The 10,623-nt window shown below is 40.6% G+C and overlaps 1 protein-coding gene across 8 annotated transcripts in view; it reads left to right on the top strand.

Moving 5' to 3' along the window:
* palm2akap2 (PALM2 and AKAP2 fusion) overlaps nt 1–10,623 on the top strand; it is a 99,862-nt gene that overhangs the window by 58,248 nt on the left and 30,991 nt on the right. For all 8 annotated transcript variants that reach the window (XM_076886368.1, XM_014409420.4, XM_076886365.1 and 5 more), the window contains one exon: nt 1,616–1,701. In XM_076886368.1, coding sequence (XP_076742483.1) covers nt 1,616–1,701 — 86 coding nt within the window. The remainder of the gene's footprint in view (nt 1–1,615; nt 1,702–10,623) is intronic.

The raw sequence follows: 10,623 nt of genomic DNA on the forward strand, positions 1-10,623 counted from the left end.
CCTTTAACAGAAACCAGGACTGCTATAATTATTGCACACACAGGCATACTCACACACGACAGGATAATAATACATGTGCCAAGAGCTACTCCACTATACGAGCATGCATCATTGAGATGAAGGAGATTTGGCCAGCTTCAAGCCCCCTTATTCACAGAAGTTCCTCTTATATCACCTGAACAGAAGTTAAGTCACGCTAAAGCACAAGAAACAGAGTAATGATGGAAATTAAAAAGGTGGAACTAAGAGTGCACATGGCATAAAATCATTAAAAAAAACAGCAAAAATGGAAACGAATTCAAAAGAGAAATCATACGACAGATGCAACTAATGTACAACGCAGTCATCCTGAGTTTTAACAGAGTGTCAAGTATTATTTCCTTTTATACTACAAGGTTTATTACAGGTCTACCACTACTGGTGCTGATGCTACTAATTCTGCTACTGCTACCACTGCATGCCACCTTTACTAACACCACTTTCATTAATTTCACAGCTGTCCTTCTTATTGTTCTTTTTAGTTACTCCTTGCCAGAATGTAGTTGTGGGGTGTAAAGTGATATCAGATTAATAAGCAAAAGCACTCACTGAAGTGTAGGGTATTTTCATGGTGTAGCAGAGTTTAGTATTGAATAGTTTCATCTATAATGCTTTAGAAATGACATTATATTTTACAGATATTAACAGTAATATGTGCAAAAGCTACACCATCTAAAAAGCAGCAATAATAGAATTTTAATCAATCAAACTTGTAATCAAACCTTAAAGAACTCTAAATTTAAGTCTTTTATTTTAGAACAACAGTAAAATTGCTGCTGCTAACTGCTAACTACTGTAGCTTCAGCAGTGGCAAAATTAGCATAGTTGTGACAGGCATAGTAGTAGCAGGAGTTTAGCCCGTACTATCAATGATTGTCCTGTAGAAGCCCAGTAGAAGTAGTTTCAGAATGAATCTATTTTGACAGATCCATGCTGATATTTTCTACTCCTACAGCAGTGTTGCTTCTTCATTTGCAGTGAGCATGGGTGTAAGATATGAAATCAGATGTAGTCCCAATAAGGAAGAGGGTCAATAAATGGGCAAAGAACCTGATCAAAAGAAACTACAGCCACAGCGTGTGATGAAGCATAAAGATTTACTGTCAGCGTAATGCTAGTGCAGATTAGAGAATTTTTAAAAATTAACAACAGACCACAAAGGCATATGCAGAGGCATATGAATCCGACCCATACATATTCCCAAAGGAATACATTAGATGCTTCATCTGATAAACTTTTAGAGTATCAGTATAGAGCTGCATGTAGAATATTAGGCTAAAAGAGGGTTATTTATTTACTTCATAAGAAATATAAAGACGGTATTCAGTAAGTGAAACGCTCATAGTTTATACTGACTGATATGTTCTCAAGAAGTCAAACCTGGGATTAATCATTGTCCTGTGTTTTGTGTTTGGAAGTGTCATCAGAGGTTTGGTTTTGAAGCATTTCTAAGTATTGAAGCATGTAATAATTGTGTTAGTTTTGATCTGATTATAGCTCCACAGTGCAGGTCTTCCAGAGGTGAAAATTAATCTAAAATTTGGTACCAATAACTTCCTGTTTGTTTGTTTTCCAGTCTACAATCAGACATTTGGAGTTACTTTGACAACGGCAAATGGATGTCAATCTCCAACTGCAAACACAAATCTTCACACTGCTATGGTGAGTGACATGTATACAGAAGTCAAGCAAGTTTAATTTAAAACTTCATATTGCATCTAGAAAAAGGGCAAGTGTTACCTCACAGTATTATTCACATAATGTGTTCAAACATTAGTCAGAAACCTTGGTTTGATATATAAAGAGGAAAGGACTACCCCAGATAGCTCTCTCAATTTCAGTCAACTCATGGTTTGCAAGGTGCCCTCGTCCTATGGCTGCAAAACAAGCCAAAATCATCACCCATGCACTACCATGTTTGACAGTTGGTCTGAGGTGTTTGGGTTGCACTTGTCATGCAACTGCACGTGTCCCTAACCATAGTGAATCCTCACATTAACTTTTATTTAGTACAAAAAAGCTAGCATTTATCCTCCAGCTTCACTGTGTTTATATTATACTAACCATAGCTGTGTAGCTAGCTACCAGTGTTGGGAAGGTTACTTTTAAAATGTATTACACTACAGATTACAGAATAGATGCCCCAAAATGTATTTTGTAACGTGTTACGTTACTCAATGAGAGTAACGTATTCTGAATACTTTGGATTACTTAATATATTATCAGCAGTTTTACAACTACATGAATGTACTATTGCTGTGTGATTTATTACTATTACTGAAGGTTACTCGCCATACCAATACAAACAAGATTTTTAAATCTTAATATAAAATTAGTAACAGTAGGGTGGACATTAGGTAAGGCTGCACTTTTTGCAGCGATCTCGTATAGAAAACTATTCCGTGCGTATATAAAACAGGTCCAAATGGTAGTAAAGGGACCTCTTGCTAATACGTCGGTTCCGTGTCGGGCTCGTAGCCGAAAACTAGCTTTACTTTGTTGTCTGGGTCAACTTTGCTAGCAAGAGACAGAGAGAGGTGTTGAAAGGCTGCTCCAACGGAACTTATTGTTTCGGAGGAAAACAGTGTACAGTCGAGTCTTAATAGCTCACTTACAACTGGGCTACGCTGCCCGTGAGGCTACATTCTTTAGGGCTATGCCTGTAACACTCTGCCTATTGCCTTCATATTAAATAATTTTTTGAACAAATTTTTTAAAAAATATTTCTTTACGTCATTATGCGGGCCGCAAGTAGAGGTGCAATGGGCCGCAAGATTGAGACACAGGTATTAGAGCCTCTTAATGCGTGTTTTGTTTGAGTTTCCACCGGCGTGGATTTACCAAAAATAGAGAGGGCATAGCCTAACATATGAAACAGGAAAAGACCGATGTGTAATCCATTTATTTCAACAAAGTAACTGTATTCTGAATACCACATTTTTAAACGGTAACTGTAACGGAATACAGTTACTCATATTTTGTATTTTAAATTCTGCCTTCATTTGGAAGTGATAGCAGAGCTGTATGTTTCAATTCTTCTGAAAGCCCTCAGTCAGATTGTTACATTGTTACACCTGTGTAAAGCATCCGTACTGATCAGTGTTCATTTGACTTTGGGACCAGAAGCGGAGTTTGGACCTGGAAACGGCTAATGACGTCAGACTTAAAGACGGGATAACCCTCTTAAGTCCTAGCGTTAAGGGTGCACTTACTTTCTCACAGGACTACAATCATTTACATCACTCTGCATTAAATTACACCAATGGTTAAAATGAGTAAAAATGTAAATTAAATGTAAAAAATATGAATAAAATATAACTAAAATTATTAAATAAAAACCAGTAAAAACTTTAGCTCAGTAGATGACATGGCATAAAACTGGACTAGACCATTCACTGATATAAATATAACTAGACTATTCTAGAATGTAAGTATTTCAGTAAATATTCTAACTTCAGAATCCTTTAGAGTTCTAGAGCAGTGTTTCTCAAACTGTGTTACGTGTACCACTAGTGGTACTTGCGCTCTCTCTGGTGGTACGCAGGAAATTTCCAATTTTTTTTAAGATTAAATAATATACCATTGTGGAGGTATGCAAAGATGACATGAGAGTTCCCGAGGCTCTTCTGGGAGCTGGAGTCAACCAGAAAACGTCTCCCTGAGCGTGAGTCCTCTATGAAGAGCAGCCTTTGCTTATCTGCAGCAGTTGCAGCCGCTACAGAGTGCTGGCGACCTCGTTTCCCTGAGCCTTAAAACTGCAAATGCATCATTGAGATGAAGGAGATTTGGCCAGCTTCAAGCTAGCCAAAACTGCTGCCATCCCAGCCACCATCGATGAGTCGGAGGCCCCCAGGAGAATGGGGGCGCAGGAGATGCCATCAGTGAATCGAGAACTATCGCCCGGATGCCGAAGCTCCTGGTAGCCAGGAGAATGCGATCCACTTCTTCTGTGAGTGAGCGGTAATCCTTCATGGCCAGCAGCGGGGAGTTGGCGAGGCCAGCATCTGTCGGAAGAAGACGTGAGTGAAGAGGAATCCACTGTCATCCATTCCTAGCAAGGACAGCATGCTCTCCATGAGCTCGAGAGCGGTACCATCACACGGCCCAAGAGAGAGAGGAGTTTCTTGACCCGCTCTGCATCTGAGAGGGAGTAGCACTGCAACAGCAGCAGCGCCTTGAGAGCGGTGTATTTCCCTTGGGTGGGGGCATCCCGGAGAAGGGTCATCACACGACAGGTGGACAGCGGAACCAGCAAAGCCACCACACGATGGTATTTCGTGTCGTTGGCTGAAACGCTACGAAGAGCAAACTGAGCTTCAACGTGCATGAATCAAGAAGGAGGGTTGTGAAGCCGAAAATCCGGCAGCTTAACCACCGAAGCAAAAATGAAAACATACAGCTCTGCTATCACTTCTGACATAAATGAAGACAGAAAACAAAACAGCAGTGGCGTTTGTAGGGTTACTGAAGTTGGGCTAGCTGGTATATAATGATGTGCTGTGTGGTGGCTAGCTACACAGCTATGGTTAGCACATTATAAAAACACTTCACGCTTTGCGCCACGTTATTGTTTACATGAGATGAATTGCAGAATGGCAGATACAGACAAAATACTGTTACTGTCAATCTTACTATCTTCAGGTTTTACATGCTTACATATACACACGCAGTTACTGTCCTTCCATTTACAAAGTCAGAGGCATCACGGTGTAATTATTTTACGTGTAGTTGTTTTTTTTCCTTTGTAATAATATTCAACATTGCTATCAATACATTTTTCAAAAAATGTATTGATAGCATTGCACAGATCAATATGTATTGTATTGATCTGTGCAAAATGGGTCCAAAAACATAAACAACTGTGGGATACTGTTTGTCCATCACTTAGACAGGGGGAACAAAGATATGTTTCACCATATTTTCTAGTCTTTGGCTTAGAATGAAGTTGGTTTGGAAACATATTCAGCTATGCTTCATCTCCCGCTTTGCGTTTGTGTGGGAGCCCCCGTGCTAGCAGTGTCCCCCCCCCCCCCCCCCCCCCCCCACCTAGGGGGCGGAACACACACTTTGGGAAGCTCTGACTTAAAGATTGGATATCCCACCTGCTGTAAATGTTTTAATGCAGTACAGGTGTTATTTTTATCATTATGTCACATCCTGTTTATGACAGTTACAATAAATAACACTCACATAAGAAATAAAATTGTCTCTGTAAACTGTATGTGGTTTTAAATATGCCTATACTACTGTACTTTAATGTTGGTCATAAGGGTGGTACTTCAAGAGCCATATATTTTATGAGGTGGTACTCATTGTGAAAAGTTTGAGAACCACTGTTCTAGACTGTTCCAAGTTGTTGTTCCTCAGAAAATGCCACACGAGCACATTTGAGAGGGAGGTGTTTGGGGGGTTATCAGAGCAGAAGGTGTAGGGGCTGAGAGGTGGGGTAGAGAGGCAGGGGAGAGAGTGGGGCCTGGCCGGGCTGCAGTCAGATTGTTTTGCGGCGGAATAAATGAATGAATGAAAGGCAGCATGGTGGTAACCTGATCCGCGCGGGTCGGCCTCATTGTGCTTGGCTGGAGCTCGCGCTGGCTGGTCGCTCTCCGATTGTCTCTGGAACGGGACAGAAAACACTCCCAGGACCTCGCGAGCCCTACATTATTCAGCGCGCGTGCCTAAAAAAAGGGTAGAGCTAGGGAGAGTGACAGAGAGAAAAGGGGCAAGCGGTGAAGGGGGAGAGAAAAAAAGAGGAGGAGACCGCTAGTTGGAAAAGCTGGCGCGTAAAAGGAGCTCAGTCCCATCTCAGTCAGAAGCCACTGTTACCGTTATTACCGCCCCTGGGAGCACGTGAACAACCGTTAGGCTACTTCTCTTGTTCGTTTGTTTTATTTAACGTCCCACCGGCGGTTGGTGCCGCAGTTTGAACTGAGGTGAACGCTGAAGAAGAAGAAAACGTAGGGAGAAAAAGAAGAAGTAGCGGTTAGTCCGTTTCCTCCGCCGGTAAAAACCAAAAACTAATCCCGGTTATTATCCGCTAATTGGCCGGTCTTAAGGAGCTCCGGAAATCAGCGATTTGCTGCACATCAATCTCCACTCAGGTAGATTAAATTATAACATAAGTAGTTTCTAAAACATAGCGGAAATGTGTCTGAGCATAGGTTTATGATGGGAACTCATTCAGTGAAAGTAAAACGGTTGCTTTGGGTGAATGGCGTGTGTGTCAGCTGGACTGGGGGGTGTCCTCTGGGGTTTGTTAGCATGCTGAAAATGTTGTCAGCTGTGCATGTGTGTGTGCATGTATGTGCTTCTGGTTAATAGAAACAGAGCCTGTAATTACACTGATTATCTTTAGAGTGGGAGGACACAGGATACTGCACTCTCCTCTACTGAGAGAAAAAGAGAGGGACAAGCAAAGGAGGTCAGTGGACCAGACTGCTTGCTGCAGTAGTCTCTACATGTCTATCTCTCTTTCTCTTTGTGCACCTCCTCCGCCTCCTCTGCATCACTTTAACCTAGATATAGGAATGACCTTAACCTGGTTTCCATCCCCCATCCAGCATACTGAATGACTGGGCAGAACCAGAGGGACGTTTTATTAATGCTGCTATCAGTATTTGGGTTTTTTTTTCTGTGTTCCATTATTGTAGCTTCTCTTTTCTTGTATCTTAATGGCTCATTTTTCAAGGGCTTCTTCGGTTAGGTCACCTTGACCCTGAGCTGGAGGAGCAGCTAAGAAAATTGATGGATGTGCAGTTAAATAAAGGTCCTGCTATTGTGAAAAACATCTTGGTCAAGTTGCCGTATACACAGTTTCTGCCACGCCCCTGCCCAAACAAAAACATTTTTGAAGACTAAGTATGTTACGTTAACATTTTATTTTAAAGGTAGTTACAGAGTAATAGGGGATTATAGTAATAAGGGAAGCTAGAGAAAGAGCTGCCAAATGAAGCCAGACTTCATTTGTTTGCTGGAGATTTTTTTTTCATTCTTTTCTTTGCTCATAGCTGTTGCCAAGCAACTTGAAATTCTTTACTTTGAAAATCTTCTTGCTCACTGGTGAGTGGACATTGCTAAGGTGGATTTCTTTTCTCTTTTTTTTTTGTAATCTAATCAATGAATGACTTGACTTGATCCTGGAAATGTTCAATTATCGCCATGCCGTTTTCAGTTTTCAATAGAAGCATATATTACTGATGTTGCAGCTGAAAGTAAATAAACAACTTAACTTGACCCTGTTTTCTCATCACTTCCAGTTTTGCTGATTGGTTTTGATCTCATTGATTGATTTTACTTCATGGTAGATTTTCCTTGAGTACAGCTTGCTGGTACAATGCCAAAGGCACGATGGAGGCTTTGAACATTCTTCCAGTCATCTTGTAAAGATGGTTTACAAAGCAGTTTCAGGAATACAGGCAAACACAGCCAACTGGGAAGAGGAAGTAAAGAGGCCAAGACATCACCAAAGCAGTATAATCATGGAATTTTAACCCAACCAGGAGTGAAATCTTTGGGGCTGATGCATAGACACATTGGTTTTTTAAGTCCTGTTATGAAGCTGTTGTCACCTTGGATAATACTTCTTTCTGACTTTAATGGCTATAATTTATAAAATTTACTTTTTTAAATGTTGTGTACAGTATGGCCTGAAAGTAGCAAGAGATGAGCACATAAAGTCACCAGGAACTATCACATTAGGAAAAACTGGCAAAAATTGTGGTGTGTGCAAAACCTTTGCAACTGTATGCAATCAACTTGCGATCTTGCTGCCTTTGAAATGGTTGCTTCAAAGATAAGGACCAGGTCTATCAAGCCAGAACCTTATAGATTTGAAACTGAAATTACAAAATTCCTCCACAAATAGAGATGTAGTTGGTGCAGGTTGATGATTTAACTCCAGAAGGACAGAGATGAACTGTAACATTGTTTTTATTTAGGACTATAACCAGAATATGACCAATGGCAAACAGTTGAGTTGAGTCCAGTCCACTGATGCAAAGAAATGAGTTGCGGAGGAGTTGGGTTTAGTCTGTCAGTACAGACTGACCCAGGTTGAGTGCAGTATTTGCAGCAAATATTTGCAAACCTTCGCCAAACTGTCTGAGAGTGATTGCAGTCAGTCTGAGTCAGATCTCGATTGTTTGGATACAGGTTGCCTCCCACCAGGCGACCTGTGCAAGTGCCTTCCATTAAGAATTGTTGCCCAGAGGTTAAGGATGTTGCACACTCAAACTTAAGCAACCAGTTGGTTAATTCAGCTACATATAATCACTCTCTGACAAAAAATGTAATGAAATCACCAGGCAACCAGTAATTATTCCTAGTAGCAAGGATGTTGCCACCCTGTTTTTACGCTAGTATTGCCAAACTTAAAGTAAAACTTTTTGCATCCAGAGTCACTTTTATTATAGTATTTAGAGGCTTTTTTTTTTTTTTTGGGGGGGGGGGGGGGGGGGGGGGATTTTTGATGATGATATATTTTTTCAAAGTTTACCTGGCATGTCCCACTTCAAAATCTAAAAGAAATGCACACCCTCACACCTCCTGCAGTTGCTCTCTGGTCTATGAGTCAGGCCCATCCCGTAGCCGGAGAACCATTGTTTTATAGTAGTATAGTCCTAAAAAAAAAGTAATAATCAAAAACCATAACTGATTTAAAAAATGACCACTGTGCGTATCAAAATATTCTCTTTGTGAAGCATAAAATTGTACCCACCATCCCAGCACACCTGTGTAAAATATAATGGGGTCAAATATGATGTCACAAGGTCACTTTACTTTCCAAAAAGCTGGGTCTCCTGATGGCCTATAACTCTCACATAGAGTGACAAACCATCCCTTTTGCTGCAGAACTGCATCTTTGTAAAACACAGACAAATATCTCAATCAAGCCCATTGTGAGATTTTGGCCCTTGTCTATTGAGTAAAGTTCAAAGTTTAGAGGTAAACAGGGTTATGGTAGAGATTCAAGTCTGTTTTATCACCCAGACTCCATTTAGAATAGCTGTTCATGCGTGTTGACTATTTTGTTAGGTCATCATTTGAAATCGCTAGCTGGTTCTGGAAATAACGAAGCCACACAGCAAACTGCCAATTCAGGCAGACTGTTTGCCAATACCTCTGTTAGGCCCAGTGACAGAAAAAATCTCAGCAAGCTCTCCAATTCGATTCTATAGTTGATGACAGGATGTATCTACCACATACATTGAGACATAGACTGACATTGAGACAGTCAGTGGCTATTAGAAAAGCACATTTTCAATCCACACCCCTCTCAGCACTATGGATAGTGCAAGGACATTGACAGGAACAACAAAGTTATCAGTGATGTCTACCTCAAATCTCTCCTACTTCCAGGAAACACACACACACACACGCACAATCACAGGTTATGTAACAGCTGTGTGTTTGATAATGCTGAGGCTTGCTGAGCCAAGAGTACACAGGAGGTGGAAATAGAAATAGGGTCCTGCAGGAGGGATGGGATGAGAGAGGCCGACAGGTTGACAAAGGATAATAGATATGGAGAGGGATAAAGGATGGAGAGGTTAGTGATGGTGTTAGTTGGAACACTGGATGGAAAAAGAATGAAGAAAACATGAGAAAGGAGGTGGAGGATGCTGTTAAGAAGCCTGGCTAACTTCAAAGTTCTTGAAGTGTTGTTGACATTAACTGGCCAATCGCCTTTTACCGTCTGATTTTTTGATGGGTCTTCAGTAGCTGTTTCCGAAGACAAAGTCCAAATAATACAGTGAGTAGTGCTCAACGGATACAACACATTGTGGCAATACAGTCGACTGTGACCTCTTTGTACACAAATATTGAGTGTATTATCAGCTGACAATGACTGGATGACATGAATAGGAAAGGCAACATGTGGCTTGGGTGTTTGTGATGGAAAGCATGTCATGTGAAAGCTCCTCAGGCCAGTTAATGGACTAAGCCTTGAAAATTATTTTTTTCCCAGCATATAAACAAAGCCTCTTCATTTCTGTGCATGTCTCAAGTACTTGGAATTTTAAGTAGTTCTTTGGGGTGTGAATAACATTCTGTTGCTATTTTTGTTTAGCTCATAGGACTTGATGACAGCTAAAAGTGACTAAGGGACACAGTGGTGTCTTTATGATTCTGTTTTATTTAAAAAAAAATTTATTTTCAGCAAATAATGCAAAATAAGTCACCATGACACTGTATGAAGAGAGCAGAGTTGAAGAGCTGAAAGGCCAAGGTGCTTTTGTCAGTTTTGATGTAGGTTTTCAAAATATAATGGTCTTTTTTTTATTTAAAGTGTATGCAAATGAAATCAATTACAGGGGCTGTCAAGAGTTTCCACAGCTTTGATTATATGTACAGTGAAATTTAGCAACACACAGCAAAGTAATGCAACAGAGCATACGGGTGATACCTACCCTTATAAACCCACCCATTTTTTCTAAAACTGTGGGCATAGGTCCCAAAAATATTTGGATTCACCAAATCTATAAAGAACTATTTGGAAAAAAACCCCCAAAAGAACTGCCCCTTGGGGGAGGTGATTGAGAATGGTCCTTCCACCTACTCTAAAGAGTCTGGTAGCTTATTTAAAAG

This window comes from Maylandia zebra, linkage group LG7, assembly GCF_041146795.1.
Source record: "Maylandia zebra isolate NMK-2024a linkage group LG7, Mzebra_GT3a, whole genome shotgun sequence".
Lineage (NCBI taxonomy): Eukaryota > Metazoa > Chordata > Actinopteri > Cichliformes > Cichlidae > Maylandia > Maylandia zebra.